Here is a 20,630-nt window from a genome sequence, read left to right as displayed (position 1 = left end):
TCACACCAGAGGCGAAGTTATAGGTCTTCAGATGCTCTTCCCACTTCTTTCGCTTACGTGCGTTTACTAGTTGCCGAATCTCCGTATTGAGATTTATGATACGGAAATTTCCGGGATCGACTTGCCGAAGGTTAACACACTCCTCGGCTACGACAACCGCTGTAGCGGGAAAATTCAGACGGGGGCCCGAAATGCATCTTGCTGGAATAAATCAGGCTGTAGCTGCAGTGACAACGCTGCGGAACTTACGCTCACCTACGTGAATGTCGGTTGGTTTGGAATGATTCCAGAGTCAGCATAGGTCACCGCCTTATGCTGTTTATCAGATCAGCGCTTACAATTGTTATATCAGGCGAGCTACTGCACCTGCCCATAATCCTGGTGGGTGCGTTTCCCTACGATTATTCGACAGGCTTGAATGCCAAAGATCGTGGTGCGCGTTAGAGTAACTGACTACCATACGGTTTTCACCTCAATTTTTTTGTTATGACCGCTTTAAAGCATTTTTTTTAATAAAATACATGTTACTGATTTGCAATTTGTAATTATTTTTGGTTGAAAATCGTAAAATAACGATTAAATCCGATCGAAGTATAATTTAAACGGTTGAGTTTTGATTTTAATTATAAGGACCATAACCGTTACAAACCAACTTTTAAACTCTTCTATGTGTTTCTGCATTTGAAATTTTCGCCCTTTCAAAGCAACCTTACCCCAAATCGCATAATTTTACTCGTTAATTTGTAGCTGTCATTTGAAGTGCCAAAATCATTAAAGTATATTTTGAAATTAACAAATACTTGAAATTAACAAATACTTGAAATTACAAACAGGAGCGCATTTTAATCAATTACAAATATTCGAAACGCTTTACATGGATTATCGAGCGCTTAGGTATTGCGAGTATTTCGCTCAAGATTATACATTATCTACCTTATGACAAACCAGGACTAAGTTAGCGCACACACATTAAGACATCCATTCATGTATATATGTATGTATGTATGTATGTACTTAATGAACTTATTTATCTATTTTCTATTTGCAGACGGCAAGAGTCCATGTATCAGATGACGGGCCTGTACTCGGAAACGAATACCAGCGGCGATGATAGCAGCGTCGAAGCTGCCACACAGGACTCTCAGATCAATTTGGGTGAACTGACCGGTTGCAGCGGCGGCTGTTTGGCGTCGAGCGCGAATAATACCAACACAAACGCCAACGCGTTGTCGCGTACCAGCACCTGCAAGTGTCACAATAATTATCATTACCACCCATCAACACATCAGAACAACCATCATCATAATCATCATCCGCACCCACACAATAACAGCCAGCATCAAACCACGTCCGTCTGTGGCAGTGGTGGCGGCGGCGGTGGTGGCGGCTGTTGCAACGAGACTCTGGCGAAGAGCCACAGCCGGCAACCGTCTGCGAATATTGCTGTGGGCGCTTCCAATGGCGCCGGCAGCAACAATAATGCAACTGCTATGCTCTACGATTCTGAATATGAGAATGATGACGATTTGCAATCACGTGATTGTGGTATACTCAACTATAGGCCGCGTCGTATACAAAAATTCGCGCGCATCAAAGTGTTCGTTCTGTTATTGTCGATTCTAGTCACACTGCAGCAGGCTTTGAGTTCCGGTTACATAAATTCAGTTATTACGACGATTGAGAAACGTTTCGAGATACCATCAAGTTATTCTGGACTGATAGCCTCAAGCTATGAGATTGGCAATGTGATAACCGTAATATTCGTGAGCTATCTGGGTAGTCGACGTCATATACCAGTGTGGATTGGAATAGGTTAGTATAATATTTTTTTTAGATTTTTGTCCTGAAAAATCTTTGTTTACCTGTAGGATTGTTGTTGTTGTAGCGGCACTACTAATCAGGTGCTCTTTTGATCGGGTCAGACCAAAGGGATGGGGATTTTAGCTGAGTGGGTATAAGTGGGCGGTTAATGACAAATCGGTAATGACAATCGGTTTCTGTTAGGATACTTGCTACGGTACCATCCAACAAGAAGCTGCCTTCTGAGAATTCAGTTGCTCAGAAGGGCTAACATGAAGCCCCGTGTCATCGGGACAGAAACGCAAGTGCATAGGCCACACTATGCGTAAAGAAGTATTGCTAAGAAGGCCTTAGAATGAACCCCTTTAATGCGTAGATGAACAGTCGATCGAGGGGCGGGGCAACTCGTGTTAAGCTGGAAGGATCTCAAAGCGATTGCGAGAAACAGAACCAGATGATCCACAGTGCGGCGTTCTGGCAAGTCTGAGGCTTCGGCCACTACGTCCAACTAGTTCCCAGTGACTAGATTGTCTAGAGGAGTTATTTCAATCAAGTCTTAATGTACATTTAAGCACACGTAAGGTTAGGTTAGGTTGTCGCGGTTGTCTATAAGTAGGGTTCGAACGATACTATCGATATTGAGTAAGCATCGATACTGGGGGTATACAAATGAGTACTTTAATACTCGATACCTTATTTGGTGATTTTACTCGATACTTTGCAAAGTACTCGTAGTATCGAAAACTTTTTTAAAAACACCCTTTTTAAATTTTTTCTTCCATTGGCAACCCAATTTTCTTTGCTTTGTCTATCACTTAAAATAAACCAAGGAATTCCGGTTTGGGTTTCGGTTTTGCCAAGTGTTTCGGTTTCGGTTTTGGTTTCGTTCTTCAAAATTTATTTCGGTTTTGGTTTCGGTTTCGTTCCGGTTTCGGTTTTTCACAGAAATTTTGTCAATATTATTTAAATCACAATGTCTTAAACGTTGAGAAAGAAAATCGAAAATTACAGTTCACTGATAATATCAACACTAGGTTCTTTCCCTAACAATCGGGACCGGATTTGGTAATTAGAGAATAAGAGAAACATTTTCTTTCAAAAATGGAACATAGTTCAGAAGTACGGAAACGCAAAAACCCACATTTCGTGCCCACAAGTCGAGAAACAGCTGATTCNAGATAACGGTTACGGTTTCGGTTTCGGTTTTGAAAAACGAAACGGTTTTAAACGGTTACGGTTTCGGTTTGGGTTTCGGTTTCATTCCTTGAAATAAACTGAAATTTCATGTAGTCTGTTGCATAACATAAACCAAATAACTTAAAGTTTAATGGCCTTAATCATAAAAAATAAAGTACTTTTAAAAAGCTTAATAAAATTACGTTTCCTTACATATTTCATTTATTTTTTATGAATAAGGCCATACAAGTTTACGCAAAGTTCACGAAAATGCAGAATTTTTATAAAACTTTTGGGTATACAGTTTTGTAACCTATTAAACTTTACGTCTAGCCTAGTACCGTTGACTTTTAATTCAAACTTGTATATTATTATACTAAAATTGAATAGGCTACAAAAATGCATACCCAAAAAGTTTACGAAAATTCGTAATAAAATATGAAATTCGTGAGGTATATACATATGTATGTATGTATGTACATTTAACGTTAAAATTAGTTCTAACGTGAAAGGAAGTTCTGCAATGAAATGAAAATCAAATATTTTAAATCTCTCTTGTTTTAATTTTAGGAAATAACTAGATATACGATTGAAGAATAAAATAACTTTAGTATCCCAAACAACGTATTTCATTGAGTCCGATACTAAGTAGTATCGTTACTTTTTACCTGATACTTTTAGAGTATCGATACCGTGAGCTCGATGGCAGAATGAGTACTCAGTAACGATACCAAAGTCTCAAATTTCGAACCCTATCTATAAGACACACTCAGGCTCAGGGCTCATTGTGATAAGTAACTTGCAAGTTTTTAAGAGTATTCCTATTTCGTCGTTTATATCCTCAATAGGATGGTTTGTTCCAAGTCGCGGAGTTCATCGGCCTTACCGTTTCTTTATATGTCGCAGTGTCTCGGAACCCATATCAACTTTGGGCGAAATGACTCAGCCATCTCATTAAGAGATGGCTAATATGGAGGTTGTTTATTGCTACCTGGCTGTCAGTGAATATGTAGATATCACCATGGAAGAGTATCATATCACACTTTACCAGTTACACCTGAAAAACGCCACAGTAGTCCGTACCCTCCCCTCGAATTTTGAGCCATCTGTGAATAGACTCTCCACTCCTTACAGCGTCTTGTTTCCCCTTTTCCCTTCAGGGTAGGAGGATCGTAAATCGCAAAGCGGGTGCAGGTTTCGGGAAAGCATAGTCCACCAATCCGGGAAGCTCCGGAACATAACCGTGACCGTAACAAATATTTGACCACTTATTTAGAATGTTTATTCGAATTGCCGAATTGTTATTCTCATCGCACCAGTTAAAAGTGTGGACGCAATCATTTGGACTTTATCCATTTTTTTTTAATTTACCCCTGTTTACTCCCCTAGTGAAGAGTACAAGGCTCGTTTTTTTTCAGGATTCATTCCCAGTCCTTGCCCAAGAATGATAGAATACAAGATTGCGCCAATCGAGCTGAGAGCAACTGGCCGTGACGTCAAAATATACCAGAATGAGAGAGCAAGACGAGCTCGACAAGAAAAAGAGGAAGCATCGAACAAAAGGCAGTGTTGCCAAGTTTTGAATTTGAAAAAGCACCAAATTTTTATTGTTGTATTTTATGGACTTTATATGAATACATAATTTTATTGTAAGGATGCCGATTGAAATTAATAAAAATCAATGTTCCTTGCACAACGGTCGATTTCTTCTGGCTATAAATTTTGCTTCCATTTTTTTTAAGATTTTCTAATTTGATGTCTTCAAACCAAAAACAAAAGCACCTAAAACGCACTAAGCACAAAAATCAAAAATTTTCGCGTTTTGAATACTCAATAAATTTGGTGCGAAAAGCATCAAGTTGGCAACAGTGAATGTAAACAAAAGTATTTTATGACGTCGCCGATTGGGTGGATGCTGTCAAACCGACGAAGAGAGGGCTAGCGGTCCGCGAATGGCGCGATCTTTATTTTCTGGATCGTGGTCCTTGCCTGCTACACCACAGTGATAGGCTGTTGAGAGTTCTTTGAATCAGATCGGCCAATGTTAAGAGATGTTTACCGAAGATTGCTATTACAATACCGTCGGTGTATGCAATTATCCTTTCAATAACATGAATTTTAGAGATTAGGTCAGACATTATTAAGTTAGCTGGACGACGGTCTGCAGAACCCGAAAAGTTTCCTGGGTTTGCGGTCCTCGAGTATCTATCTATGTGCAGTGAACTGCACCCAAACTCATTCAATCTTTGGTTCCTTCCCGACATAGGGTCAATATAAAAGTGTGACAAAGCGGTCTGTTATGCTAAACCCTTAGTCTTTTCTCTCTTTGGACATTATTAATATATGACATCTCTAATAACCCTGGAGCTGGTTTCGGCACGGAAAAATATCAACAGCGCGGGTAGCTACATTCATGCCCTAATGAAAGATATTTCTTTCATTTTTCCAATTAATGTTTTTTCCATAAAATTATTTTTTCTTAAAACCATTTTTTATAAAAAAATCCTATTTGCAAAAAAAACTCTAACAATGATAAATTTTTCTAGTTTTGACAAAAATATATATGTACATTTTTTTTTAAGTTTTATGATAAAAATAGCTAAATTTATACATTTATAAAAAATTTTAACTAATAAAAACAATGAACTTCCTTAGGGATGGAGTAAGTTTTTGGGAAATATATTACCCTTCGTCCTAAAAGCGTTAACATAAATCTTAATAAACTTGCGACCCAAGATAGAGTCACTCTTTACTATCTGATACGAATATTTTACTAAACCTCTTTCTATCTTCTAATATATTTTCAGGTGCCGCCATTATGGGCATAGGCTCGCTTGTGTTCATGGTGCCCCATTTCACTGGTGAACCAAATCCCGGCGTTGCCATAATGAATGATTCCAGTGACAATATATGTCGTAGTGCGCTGGTGCGTGACCAAGATATGGATTTGGGTAGACTATCGAGTGGTCTATCGAATCCACCATTGGCGCCACATACACTACGCGAAGATAATTGCCTCGAGGGTAAGTTGTCTACGTTCGGGCCGGTGTTACTCTTTGTCATTGCACAACTCCTGCTGGGTTGTGGCGGTAGTCCACTCTTCACACTCGGTACTACTTATGTGGATGATCATGTTAAGACAGAAAGTTCATCGATGTACATTGGCTGTATGTACAGTATGGCAGCATTTGGTCCGGTCTTGGGATTTCTGCTCGGTGCTTACCTATTATCGTTTCACATGGATTCACTATCGTCCACTATTATATCGATAAGTAAGACTGAAAGTAAAGAATTTGCTAGAAAGAGTACTCACAACTTTTGTTTGTTTGCCAGATCCCGGAGATCGACGCTGGGTTGGCATGTGGTGGGGTGGTTTCCTGCTATGCGGCGTTCTGCTGCTGATTGTGGCAGTGCCATTCTTCTCCTTTCCTAAGGTTCTTACCAGCGAAAAGAAGAAGATACGGAAAAGCTCGGTGATGCAACCTGCTGTGCCTAATAATTCCAATAGTCTTCCACGTGGCACTGATCCTGCAGGTAAAGTGAAAAAGGAAATAGTGGCTGTGAATGCGAAGGAAGATGACGAACCGCAAGTGGATACCGGCTATGGAAAGGATATAAAAGGTGAGTGGCGAGTGGCATCACTGTTTAAGCGAGTCAAAATGTATGTCTTACCAACCTTCTTATCATTTCAGATATACCCCAATCCATGTTGCGACTTGTCAGCAATCCCGTTTACATCGTGACTTGCCTGGGCGCGTGTATGGAATTGTGGATTGTATCCGGTTTTGTAGTGTTCTTGCCAAAATATTTGGAAACTCAATTCAGTTTGGGCAAAAGTCAAGCTAGTGTATTTACCGGTTCCATTGCAGTGCCCGGCGCCTGTATTGGCATTTTCATAGGTGGCTGTATATTGAAACGTTTTCAGCTGAAGCCCAAGGGTGCGGTGCAATTTGTTATAATTTCTAATGCCATCTGCCTTGGTCTATACGCTATGCTATTTTTCCTTGGCTGCGATAATCTGAAAATGGCTGGCACTACGATTCCCTATTATCGCAGCGCCAAAAATGGTATCATCGAACCATTCCAAGTAAATCTCACAGCGGCCTGCAATTTCGGCTGTGAATGTCTAACTAGCGACGTGGAACCGGTTTGTGGTAACAATGGGCTGACGTACTTTAGTCCCTGCCATGCGGGCTGCACTGCATTCTCATCCACTTCTAACTACACCAATTGTGCTTGTAAGTTGTTGCTCTTTCTTGACACTATAGTAGACATTTTTCAATACCTTTCTTTTTTGTTTCGTTTCCACAGGTGTTCACTCGAATATATCGAGCAGCATTTATATGGGCGCTGGCGGCAGTCAAGCTCAAGCATTGAATGCCAACGAAGATTTTGCCGAAGTAACCGTGGTTCCTGTTGCAACTGCCGGTCCATGCGCCACCCCATGCCGCACCATTTATCCGTTCCTTATATTACTATTCTTTATGACCTTCATTGTGGCCTCTACACAAATGCCATTGCTAATGATTGTTTTGCGTTCAGTTTCGGAGGAGGAGCGTTCCTTTGCGCTGGGCATGCAATTTGTAATATTCCGTTTATTCGGTTACATACCGGCGCCCATACTATTTGGTAATCTCATTGATTCAACGTGCTTACTTTGGAAGTCAACATGTGGCGAGAAGGGTGGACGTTGCTTAATCTACGACATCGAGAAATTCAGATATAAGTAAGTGTGTTGCGTTATTTTTTATTGTAGTGAGCGATGTATTGTCGCAGGTTCTTAGATGCTTGCCATTTTTACCTCGGCAAAGTGCTTCCCTCTTGTCATATAAAGAGCAATCCAAGTTCATAAACTATTTGAAGTTCGACAAGGCGAAACGTCGCTTTTTTCAAACAAAGCAAATACATTATTTGAAGGATGTTCCTGCCGAAGCACGCATGTTTTATTCTTTCGAAGACTGGACATCCTCCAATGTATATGGAACCTAATCTCGTCGTCTTCTAGGTTGAGTCCCTTACACCAAATCTGATTAGGCACTCATTTAAAAATCATATAGCCCTACGCCAGTAGTGGCCGGCGGGTGTGGTGACTATGCCAGTAGTCATAGTGTTTCTGTGACCAAATATAACTTATTATGTGAATTTCTTCACCGAACCAGCTGCGGCTGCTGCATCTGCTTTTTCGTTGCCTTTGGCATCTTTATATCCTACCAAGTCAAGACGGACGGGCATGCCTGCTGGCTATCGAATCAGATTATTACTGCGGTATTGTTACCACCAAGACGGAACGTGGCCTCAACCAAACTCACTCAATTCTTCACTGCAAGGAGCCTAACCCTCTCCCGCACGAAATCAACGGCGACCTTCTTCACCACCTGGACGAAGGACGTCAGGCTTAATCTAGGCATTCACGTCGATGACACACCAATTCCAACGGTCAACAACCCGATAATTTTAGAGGTTCAGTTTGACAGCCTGCTTTCCTTATCCGCGCACACAACCGCAATTGCCAATAAAGTACATAGCCGCAATAAGGTCCGCAAGTCGCTCACTGGTAGCAACTGGGGAATATACAAAGAAACGTTACTGGCAGCATACACGGCAATTGGCCGGCCGGTTCTAAACTATGCTGCGTCTGCTTGGTCGATGGGGACAAGTAGGAGGCAGTGAACGAAGCTTCAGACTTGTCAGAACGCCGCATTCAGATAGCGATAAGATGCCTTCTGATGTCACCTGATTACCACCTATACAGCAAGGCCCAAATGCTATTCGCAGCCGTGAGCATCTCAACAGACGCCTGCTTGAAAAAGAGCCTCCGCCCAGGGCACATCAGACGGCATCTTTTCGAGAACATGGACGTGGTCCAGACATTCATACAACAACCACTGGACCCGACTACGTACCGACGATCTACCTGAGTAGAATAAATGCAAATGTGCCCAACGAGTGTCCAGCACGCGAAGAGTCACCTCACGACTCGCGACACCTCTTCGAATACCACCTAAACCCAACTCAACTAGCGCCCCTGTCTCTATATGCCAAACCAGTCCGGGTTGCAACGATTGAGTGACAAGCCGATCTAGGCAGGGCTGAGTATCCTAGCAGGGCTGAGTATACAGCAACAAAAAACGTACCGAAGAGTGATCAACGACATTCATAGGGAGTCGGTCACCACCTACGACAACTCCCAACGTATGAATGCCGTGATCGAAGCCCAATCCCCACCTTTTACACACGCGGGGCTTCGACTACTCGGGCCCAGTTTCGGTCAGGATATTGTAGACGTCTGAATAGCTACTTGTTTAGACTCAACCCCGAGGTTCCCAATTAGTGTCCGGCACGTGGAGACCCCCCCACGACACCAACCACCTCTTACCGTTAGTTAAGCTTGACGACCACAATTTATGGACCTATGCGGGGCTTGGTAGTGCCGCTACAACAACAACGTTTCGCGGCATGGAAGGTTTCAGCTACGCAGAATTGCTTATCAACGCTCTGTCGGTAAGGGTGATGCACCGAAACCGCATCCGGAAGATTAGTTTCGCAGGTTGGGTAGCAACGCCTTCCTACGCATTTTCAGTCATTTTTCCACCGAGGCCGCCTTCGGCTATCACATCAACGCACCACACTTGAAATAAGGCAAATATATATCCGGCGAATAAATTGGGGACTAAGACCCCATTTGTTTGCACTGCACAGGAATTTGGTGACCAACCGATATTCATTATAGGCTATGCGCTGCCGTTTGAGAAATGACCGCTAATAATAATAGCTACTGTAGCGTTATATTAGATATGGAGTTTAAGATCGCGGCTTCACACATTCGTTTAATGCTTGGCCTCGCTTCACTTTAGAATTGTGATATGCACCTTTATGCCACTCAATTGGAGAAACCGCCACAACCGAACTGTACAAGGTTTTCTTGAAAAGCTTATTAATGGCCTTATTTACGTTTGTAAGACTATAAGACATTAAGGCATTGTACAAATATTATTAATGAATCGTATTAAAATTTTATATTGTAAATTTCAGATATGTTGGTCTCTGCGCAACTGTAAAGATCGTTGCTCTTGCAATATTCATCGCTGATTGGTGGTTGGTGCGGCGAAGAAAGCAGCTAGAGAAATTAAAGCCTATCAGCGCGAATGATCCGATAATCGGATCTATAATTAGTTTGGATAAATGTAAGTAGTATCCCAAGAAAATAACTGAACGTTCCTAAAGATAACAAAAATTTATTTATTTTACGCTACAGTATTCGAAGAGAAATTGGCGACAAATGAAACGAATCCAACATATGGAAGTAACGGTGAGATTATACTCACATCGGATGTCGTGAGGCACTCGAGAAACGATTCACGCACTATACAATTGGAATATGGGTACGTATTTTTATTAGAAAAAAATATTTGTTTTAAATCTCTTCTTCGTTTCTCTCCCCCAGCTATGACAAGTGCAATAATGCCATCAACTCGTCGGGTCTTTCAACACCACAAACTAAATCAAAAAAGCACTTCCGCAGCGCATCGTGTGATGTCAAAATGATACGCAGCTTCTCTAAGGATCAAAATATCACAACAGGTCCTGCTACAACAGACGCTGGCTTACATGAGCCCATGAAGATCAAGAGCTTAAAACGGTTTCAAACACATTCCCGCAATAATTCCAGCGACTTAAATAGTGATTTCCGCAACAAACTTACCCATTCACGCACAAATTCTCGCGATGATGCCGGTGTTGGCGCACTAAATATACGCTACATACAAAATCAGCTCAAGCCGCAAGAGGACGAGGAGGATGACGACGAGCTGACGACTGGCTGCGGTCATTTCGTCAAGAAACATTCACGCAATCATTCCTACGATCAGATTTATATGCCCAATAATATACGTTTTGATGCCGATTTCTTTCGGAATCATCACAATAATAAGAATAAGAATGTGAATGTGCTAAAGAATGTGAATAGAGAAGAGAATCGCGTGAAGAATTCAAATGAACTGGAAGCGGCAGCAACAGCGGTCAGCTCACGCGGCCATTCACGCAATAATTCAAAGGACTTGAACATACGCACAACTGCAACGTCGAGTAGTAGTGCAAACGCGATCGGCGGTAGTGTCGGCGGCGGCGGTGGTGGTGGTGGTGGTGGTGGTGGTGTGGTTGGCGCAGCGCACAATGTCGCCGAGGCGGCGTTAAGTATACTACGCCATCGGCGTACCAACTCCAAAGACTTAAATTACACGCTCTGCACGAGCAATGAACGCAATGAGCTGGGCGGTAGCACTGCGTGCAGCAGTAATGCGTCAACGCCAGCGCATGGCGGCGGCGGCGCGGCAGCGGCAGCCTTACACTTGAAACACGCACATGCGCGCAAAATCTCTCATCACAAAATTCAAATCGACGATGAGCGCAACGAGTTGATGGGTACAACGCGCGACGATGAGTGTGAAGCGTCGGCGGCGACGACGCTGCCCACGAATGAGAGGCGTAGTGAAGCGCATAATGCGTCGCCTGCAACGAGCCGTAAAGATGTGGAAGCTTTGCGTTGAAGAATTTAAATCAGTTAGAATACTTATTTAGAAATGCTATAAAAATGGAAGTTTTCTAATTTTCTAAAAGGAAATATTATAAAAAAAATATACATATGTAGATGCAAGTGAATTTTATAAGTTACAATGGTAAAAAATAGTTCACTTTTGAAATATCGCCAAAATATCTCGTAGACTTTAACTTGCAGTGCTTAATCAGCTCAGCTTTGGTAGGAGTTGCACGCCAATGTTTCACTTCCTTTAACTTTTGTCATTCCTAAAAATTAACTCTTTCTTAGTTTGATGGTTAAAGTTTTTTAGGATAAAGTATCGAAAGCAAAATTGTACTTAAATTAATTTTTTCTTGCTCTATTTTAGGATGAAACACACTTTATTTTGTAATAATCAGTTATTTAACTTCATATGTATGTATGTACATATTTTTGTATTTGCCTGCCTATGAACCTTTATATTCAAGCTTAAAAGGAGGAGATTTACTGGTATATTTTGTCAACTCGCAAAGTTCTAGGGCCTTTAGCAATGATGACAGCTTTCATATTTCTATTTACTTTGTGTACACAGTGAATTAAGTTTGTACATTAGGCATATGACTTTTTTAAAAATAAATATACCTATGAGGAGATGATGAGGAATAGTGAAATCCAAGAAAAATATCGTTTTTGTCAAAATTTGGTACAAAAAGTTCCAGGAGGGAAGTTTTAGAAAGAAAAAAAATTGTGCTGAAAAAAACATTAACCCTTACATATGCGTGTTTGCATGATGTCGGACGTCACAATCGTACGACACTAGAATAAAATAAATCATAGGAAAACGTAAGTCACTTATATATATACACCGTTACAACCCATTTATATTTAATAGAAGCAATTCGTTGTTGGTTTTATTTTGAATTAGAATGTGATAACGGACGTAACATTCGGACGTGGCACTTTAATATTTTAACTAATAATACACATTTGATTAAATTTTTATTTATTTTTTTTCAGTTATCTCTCGTTGCGCGTTTTCATAAACTTTTTTCGCCATCTGAATATGAAATTTAAAGTTATAAAGTCATTTGAACCCATTTACTTGCATTTACCGTTATATGGGAGGCGAGCTTAGTACTCGTCCGACTTCGCCCATTTTCAATACCAGCCTACCTTTTATTTACCAACCTACATTATGTTTTACTATTTATGAAGACGGTGGTTTTATTTTTCTGCAGACAAAAAAAACAATTGTCGAACATATTATGAAGAAAATGCATACCAAATTTTTTTCTAAAAATTCGCCTTAAAAAGTTTGATCTTTTGATGAACCTTTGTCGAATTTTTCTAGTTTTTGTACAAAGTGTTAAATTTGGACTTGGGCTTCTTAGATAATTTAATAAAAAAAAATATATATTAGATAAATAAACAAAAGAAAAAAAGCCACAATTTGTCTCTATTAATTTTTTCCACACTGCATATGTACACTTCGTGACACTTGATTAACCTCACTTAAGTTTTTAAGATTTTTTTTGGGTGCATTCTAAGTGGCAACTAACGATGCAACAATTTTCCTGTGACAACATTCTAAGCACCTGCTCATGATAACGGTAAATAGCTCTTTTCTGCTATTTTGCGCACCTACAAGCGCAACACTTGATCACATTCACTTCAATTGTTCCATAGTAGCCTTTGAAGAAAATATATTTAGGATAATTTTTACATTGCAGTCATACGGTATACTAAAGTGTGTAATAATAATTTGGGCGAGTTTTTTCAATAGTAGTAAAACGGATTTAGAGAGAGAGGGGTAAAATCCTTGGCCTGAAGGAAAGTAATCTGACCAACCGTGGAATTGCACATGAATAAATTGTTGAAATATATGAAAAACTATGGAAGAACCACGTTGAGGGAACAACACGCAGTTTTGCGAGAATCGTCGAATACTTCGTCAACTGCCATACAAAGAGGGCAAATGTAGGAGTTGCACCATCCAACAGATCATCCAACGAATAATAATAGCGCATGCAAAATAAACCACATTTGCTTCAACGCCACGTACGCGCGTATGCTTCTACCTGCGTAGGTACATATGTTTTTTTTTCCTGACGAAAAAAGTTCGATTTTGACGGTTCGGATGGTGTGCAACACTATTTTCACGATTTGAGAACGTCGGAGCGGTATTTGTACCGACGACACAGTTCAGTTGGTTCGGTGATGGTATGACAGCAATTCCTTATTACTTGGGAATAAATTTAGGACTTCTGGAGTTTCGACAAAATGCAAATAATTACATCGAACTGTTGAAAACCGAAGAAATTGACTTTGATGAAATGTTCAACAACCAAGAGTAAATTTTTCAGCAGCACAACGCTGCCATTCATACAGAGAGAAGGATTCAGCAGTGGTTTGGGGGAAAAATAACCAGGGTTCATTCATTTTCCTTTTCTTAAACATTATTGATAATGTAAGGGGATGGTTGACGCGAGTGATACGTGGCAAAGCTGACGCAGTACCACTCCACATCAGCACTTATTGATATAATATATGTATGTAGATTGCACTCATTTCACTATAAAGTATGTAATTTTATTCAACATTTATAATATTTACGGCCAAACAGACTTCTTGGAAGTTATAAGTATGTAATATGCATAACAAAAAATTTGCATAGTTTTAGTAGTAAGTGAGGGTAATCAAGCCTCTCACGTGCAAGAAAATCGACGTTTGTTGTTTACCGTTACTAATTTTTTTTAATACTGGCACTGAAAAGTATATGTGGTGGTAATCGCGGCCTCTCCGCATACAAATTTTTTGCGAAAGCCATGTAAAATGGAAACTATTTATTAAGAAAATGTAAGTGAAGGTAATCAGGTGTCGCCGAGTGTATGTATGTACATTAGGGTAATCCTTAAAAAGTATCAATATCTAAATTTTATATGGAGCGCCAAGGCATCCACGAAAATTTCAAAATTCAAAAATAATTTTTAGGGGTCTCTACCAGGCTTTGAAAGAATTTAAATCATTATCAAATTATGTTGTTATTTTTTTGGTTGAATTAACAATCATAAAATACACTATCGAATAATAATTTTTAACCAGATAACCTGATAAACACTTGGAGTTTGTACATTGCCAAACATTATTATTTGTATATATACTTTTGTATGTTTGTACATATGTATCCGAGAGTTGATTACGGTTCTCTGTCCTGAGCATTTTTTAGCTCATGTATTTTTTAACAAATTTCCATCATCCCTTGTCAAATTTGGTTTGGATACTAACCGGTTTTTGCGTAGTGCCAACTTCAGTGTCACTTTTCGTTCTCATCCAATCCAACAAATTGTTTAGTCCGTTTACGAGTATGTACTTCTAAAACCTTGACTTATGAAATTTTATTATTTTCCAATTTTAGTTTAACAAATGCATATGTTTTGCACAAAAAAAAAACAGCGAAAAACTATCATCTCACTTTAGTGAAAGTTGGCAAAAAAAACATGGTGATGAGAGAGTGGTGAAAAAAGACAAAACATTTTAGATATTAGTAGGTAATTTTTATAAAAATCTGCGCATATGAAAAATGTATTTCCCCTCTTAAGACAAAAACTGAAATAATAAATTTTCCGCACTATCAAAACTTATATTAGGAACAACCTCAAAAAATTACGGGGCGCTTACTAAAAAAAATTTAAAATTTAGGAAAAATCGCGTTCGAGCTTATCACACTAGTATCACTTCTTCCCACTGAATTTTTTTCCTTTTGGCCAAAGTATGCCTAATAAATGCACATTAAGGTGTCCCAGAAAAAAAGTGGTACATTTTTTACCCCTAAACTGTCCTCATTTTGGCCTAAATAACGTATATATAAAGTTTCATTGCTGAATGATCTCAGAAAGTCAAGCCCACTTCAAGTTTAACTTTTGATTAAAAAGTGATAGATACTAAAATGCTCACGCCGTGGGTGGTCGCTAGGTGGCTCTTCATTTTCCTTGAATGCCCTTAAACTGATCAAAAATTCAATGTAGCCTATGTCCCGAAGCCTTAGTTTACCGTGTGTTGCTATTAGCTAAGCTTTCGTTGTTGAGAAGCAAGGCCAACTGGATTGTCTCTTGATGCATATCCAAAATTTCTGCTGGGTCTGTGGCAACCCATTCCTTCCCCTAGGTCGCGCAGTGTTCTATTTTATATAAAAAGGAGTAAAATCAAACATCTTGTGAACGAGAAAGGATAACGAAATAAATGTAACAGTATTTTAAAGATTTGGAAATGATAGAATAGAAAATTCTGGAAAATGAGTCTCGGAGGATAAAAGAATTACCTTGACCTTCAAAATGACCTTCACAAATAGGTTTACAGTTATTAATTTTTTTTTTGCCTGAAACTAGTATGCAAGGAACTTTTCAAAAGTTTTAAACACAAATTTTTGACCAATTCCTTGGTCGCAATTAGAAGAAGTTGGCAGGAGTTTTTGTTCAATTTTTTTTTTTCAATAATTTTGTTATAATTTGAACGATTTTCATCTTATTATTATCATAAATCAGTAACAGTAAGTCTCTCCTTCAATTAGGTAATTACTACGTACCGATCGAGTAATATTTGCTAAAATTAATTCGTTGAATTGAAGAGTCCTCAAAAAGGGTTTCCCAGCATGTTTTAAAGGCTATTGCATTTACTTGCAGTCCTTTTTCAACAAAATTGAATTAACTAAAATATTTATATCTAAATATCACCCAATTGTATTTTGTTAATGTATCATATAGTCTCAAAATATTGACTTATGAAACGGTTCCTAATCTTAAAAAAATCGTGTTTGACTTCATTCACCACGATTTGGAAAACTGACCTAATCGGTGTGATCGAGACCATGGTCCCTTAAAAATTATACACCTAAACATCCGAAAACCAAAAATGTTTGAAATAAATCTCGTTTCATTTTTTACATTTTCACTTGGTTACTCAAGTAATGAAGAATCGAAAACTCATACGGGAAAACTATCGTTGTTATAAGTTTTTCTAAATATCTCGATAACTTGCAGTCTTATTGAAAAATAATATATGAACGTGAGATACTAAATTTAATAAACTTTAATTTGATATATCGTCTTGTTTATAACAATCAACGTGTTCCCTATATATTACCAGGTAAAATTTCATTTTCAAAATTCATAAACTTTGATTCAATTGCGCGGGCTAAAGATATGACAACATGATATAACTATTACAATACCATCAAATGCCTTTTATTTTCCCCCATACAAAATCGACCCAGCCTAATACATATGTATGTACATACATATAGTATGCGGCATCATTGATGAAAAATTGGAACATTTTCTTTCAAAATTTGTAACTCTCCAAGTCTCGCGTTATGTCGGTCTCAGTACAAGTTCGTAGCCAAAAATTTAACGTCAAGTCGGCTGGGGCCATCTCGAAATTTCACAGATATGTTATCTTCTATGTAGAAAGGAAAAAAATTTAGGAGTGGATTTCGCACAAAAACATCTGGGATATCGTAATACTTAGATATGGATTTGAGATTTAAATTTTTTCTTTAATTCTTTTAAAATATTCCAGAATGCATTGGACAAAATTTCTAGCTGATAAATAATAATATTGAAAAAAATATGCATATGCACTGGAAAAAACATTAAAAAACATAGTATAGTAGTTGCAAAAAGAAAAATAATAAAATTTCAACAACAATATGGAATGCAAGCATACTTTGTCAATGAAAATTTGTGCTGTGAAATATGGATCTGCAAAAATTACTTACATGAATTAAAATTTTCGAATTGCAAAAAAAAATGTTGTAGTCATCGCATCAAGAAAAATTTTAGGTGGCAAAAAATTAAAAATTAATGAAAAATAATTAGATAACAGAAATCCTATATGTATGTATATAAAAGTATATACATAAATGTTGTTTTTATTGCATGCCATTGCAGCTCTATGAAATTTTAAACTGAAGTGTTTGCATTAGTGTGCGCCTAATTTGTGTGAATAAAAACATTTTTAAGCTACAAAGCAAGACTGAACCCAGACCGAAACTTAATAAAATTTTTGAAATTTTAAATGAAATGGAAAAGTTTGCCTATAAATCAATAACAAAAGCAATTTTTTTCAGTATTACTTAATATATTTTTGCTCGCCGTTAAAAATATGGCTACAACATTTTGATAGTTCCTCAAGTTTTGACGTTACAAAGTATTTTTTTCTACAAAATGAACTTTTTCTAGATTTTGATAGTTAAATAATTTTTTTTTCACATACGTGAAATGGCAAACTGAGTCAACGGTAATTTTTGTTAAGTATTTGCAAAGTTTTAAAAATTAAAATTTTTTTGTGCTTTAATCAAAACCATATAAAACACACATACATGTCTTAGTGTTTATACATGGCTTAATGAAATTCACCAAATTTTCGGGAAAATTTTGAACTTTTTTTTATTATGCATTTTTATAAAATTTTTGACCATGCAGTTTTATATCCTGTTAAATTTTAGTTTACAATTTTATGTATTAAAATTGACTGTTTGATTTATATGGTTTTCGTTAAAGCATGAATAATTTTTTTTATAAAAAACATTTTAACTTTAAGAACGTTGCAAATATTTAACTACCATCACCGTTGATTTTGATTTGAGCTTCACGATATGTATATTGATTCAGCAGGCAGAACAACATTAAGTGATATAAAAATAGATTAAACTTCTCAATACCTTATAAGCAACTGTTACCACTTTTGGAAGCATTTTTAGGATTTTCACCGATTTTCGGATATATGAGGCACACATTTCCGCTATCTGAAACTTATATTTCGAAAACTTTTCGCAGAGCACGTTTTTATGACCATACGAACTTTTCTAGCAAGATTTTTGCTTTCCAGGTCAAAGTTGAAAAATATGGCGCACACTAATGTACATATATACTTACATACGCAACTGGATACTATATACATACATACAAACAATTTAAACAGTTTTAGTCTATTAGAAGATGGTACAAAAACATATGCAAGTCAATGGCTAAATGCTGCAAAATTTTGACAAAAGTAAAAAAGTGCTACTCGCAAATTTTAGAAATGATAGTTATGTAATGAAGATAATTGTTGAAAATTATGTAAACTGTAGACTTACTAGTGAATTATATAGCGTATCATATCAAACAATATACACACTTTTAATTGAAAAAATTTAAATAAAAATTTGTACCAAAATAAAATACATATTACAAGATTAAACAAATTTTGGTTGATACTTTTAAAAAGACTAGAATGTAAATGATTGTTATATATTTTTTGGGGAATTTTTTTTTTATTATTTTTAATTGGCGGTTTTCTCAATTTAATATCAAGATATGTATGTATATGTAAGCATGCAATGCGTCCAATTGTGTAATTAACAGACAGAAATAATAAAAAATTAGTTTATTGTAGTTTAGTTGTAGTATTTTAGTACATAAGGAAATAATGATACTGATTTTGAAAAAAACACTACAAACGAAAATTTATATAAAAACATATGAATTTTATATAAAAATATATAAATATTTACGCATATATGCACATTAGGGTGGTCCTTAAAATATGAAAATTTAAATTTATTATAAGGCAACCACTTATTTTGTTGTGTGTGCAAATTAAGGACTTCCAAGAAAATTTAAAAATTTTAAAACAATTTTTAGGAGCCGCTACCAAGGTTAAAAAAATTTAAATGCGAAAAAGTTTAACAAAATATTGGTGACTATTAATAAAAATGTTTAGAAAGCGCCAGTGTTGCCACAACATATTTTTATTTTTTACCAAAATCACCAGAAAAAGTTACCAAATTCCACAAAAAATTACCAAACTTATTTTATGTGCAGAAATGTACCTGTGTCTGGCCGAAGAACAAATTTGTCGATTGCACGTTGCTATAAGGACGTGGTATTGTCTTATAGCTCAATATACATACATATGTATGTACATTCAGAAATTATGCAAATATATTAAAAATGATGAATCGTATGCAAACTGATATGCACTTTTGTATTTGGCGTTTATAGAAGAAAAAGAAATGAAATACATAAAATAAAATAAAACCTTAACTGCTCACTTGTCGGCAGCTAAGAGGCGAGCTTTAGTTTACAGTTAAGTTTAGCTGATCATAGCAAATTTGCAAATACAATGCAATAAACCTTAATAAAAATGCAATAAAAAACTAAGAAAAAAATTATAATTTGTTTTTTTTTTTTTTATTCTGCATTAGGTCAAAGGTGGAACCAACTTAAGTTGATCATGGGTATTTCATATTATGTAGTAGTTATTATTCTAACAGCGGGTGCAGCAAGTTGGGTCACATTACAAAGGGGAGGGCAGCTTCAACGGGGCCACGTAGCAGAAAACAAAGGTGGCGCCATTCACGGACCGCTAACCCTCTCTTCGTCTATTTGACAACATCCATCTGCTCGCTGATGTCATTAAATACTTTTCCGTACTGCGTATGAAAATTAAATTTTCAAATTGTACCTATGCCGAACAAATTATACCTCAAAGTTGATAAATGTATCTAAATACTAAATATGCATTTGTATGTGTCCAACAAAGAGAAATGTTTCCTTCATTCTGCGGAATGTTTTCGCTATGCATGGCGAAATGCCTTCATTTGCTAAAACGAAGGAGAAAACTTCCTCGCGATGATGAAAGCTTCCCTTTAAATAAAAAAATTTACATGGCATAATATATAAGGGGAGGATGGTTCCGTGCGCAGAAGTGGAAAACTTTTGACTGCCATTCACCTGGGAGTGGCCAGAAGCGATTCTTGTGCGTACGGTTCAAATCGCAGCTCACAACGTCCGGATATTTATATCCACGTATCCTCTGGGTAGCAACCAAACACCCGTTTGGGAGCGAGCTAAAGTGAGAAGGCGTAAAACTTCGCGTGCGCTGGGTTTGGGTCCCGCCACGTTAAAACCCCGCCCAATGAAAAATTCCAACAAGCCTCGGATGAGACCCCCTTTTGCCGTGGTCAAACGTATAAAGGACTATGATTTAAGGGTATGCACCTGGAATATCCGGACCCTTAATGGGGAAGGTGCCTCTGCCCGGCTGGTTGATGTCCTCGGGAAGACAAAGGCTGACATCACCGCCATCCAAGAAATGC

General features: G+C 37.6%; 1 protein-coding gene across 9 annotated transcripts in view; it reads left to right on the top strand.

Moving 5' to 3' along the window:
* Positions 1 to 16,104, top strand: part of Oatp30B (Organic anion transporting polypeptide 30B) — a 109,783-nt gene extending 93,679 nt beyond the window's left edge. For 5 of the 9 annotated variants that reach the window (XM_017609405.1, XM_017609415.1, XM_017609386.1 and 2 more), the window contains 8 exons: positions 1,049 to 1,812; positions 5,784 to 6,248; positions 6,310 to 6,597; positions 6,669 to 7,214; positions 7,288 to 7,702; positions 10,009 to 10,160; positions 10,232 to 10,358; positions 10,421 to 11,522. In XM_017609405.1, the coding sequence (XP_017464894.1) occupies positions 1,049 to 1,812; positions 5,784 to 6,248; positions 6,310 to 6,597; positions 6,669 to 7,214; positions 7,288 to 7,702; positions 10,009 to 10,160; positions 10,232 to 10,358; positions 10,421 to 11,522 (3,859 nt within the window). Of the gene's footprint in view, positions 1 to 1,048; positions 1,813 to 5,783; positions 6,249 to 6,309; positions 6,598 to 6,668; positions 7,215 to 7,287; positions 7,703 to 10,008; positions 10,161 to 10,231; positions 10,359 to 10,420 lie in introns of all 9 variants that reach the window. The other 4 variants (XM_017609429.1, XM_017609423.1, XM_017609437.1 and 1 more) reach the window with 1 other exon arrangement.
* The last annotated feature ends 4,526 nt before the right edge of the window (positions 16,105 to 20,630 follow it).

The sequence above is a fragment of the Rhagoletis zephyria genome, unplaced genomic scaffold (assembly GCF_001687245.7).
Source record: "Rhagoletis zephyria isolate East Lansing unplaced genomic scaffold, Rhagoletis_zephyria_1.1 Rzeph_scaffold_00009, whole genome shotgun sequence".
NCBI classification, from domain to species: domain Eukaryota; kingdom Metazoa; phylum Arthropoda; class Insecta; order Diptera; family Tephritidae; genus Rhagoletis; species Rhagoletis zephyria.
Note: the sequence above shows the minus strand (reverse complement) of the source record. Positions and strands in the feature narration are given on the sequence as shown.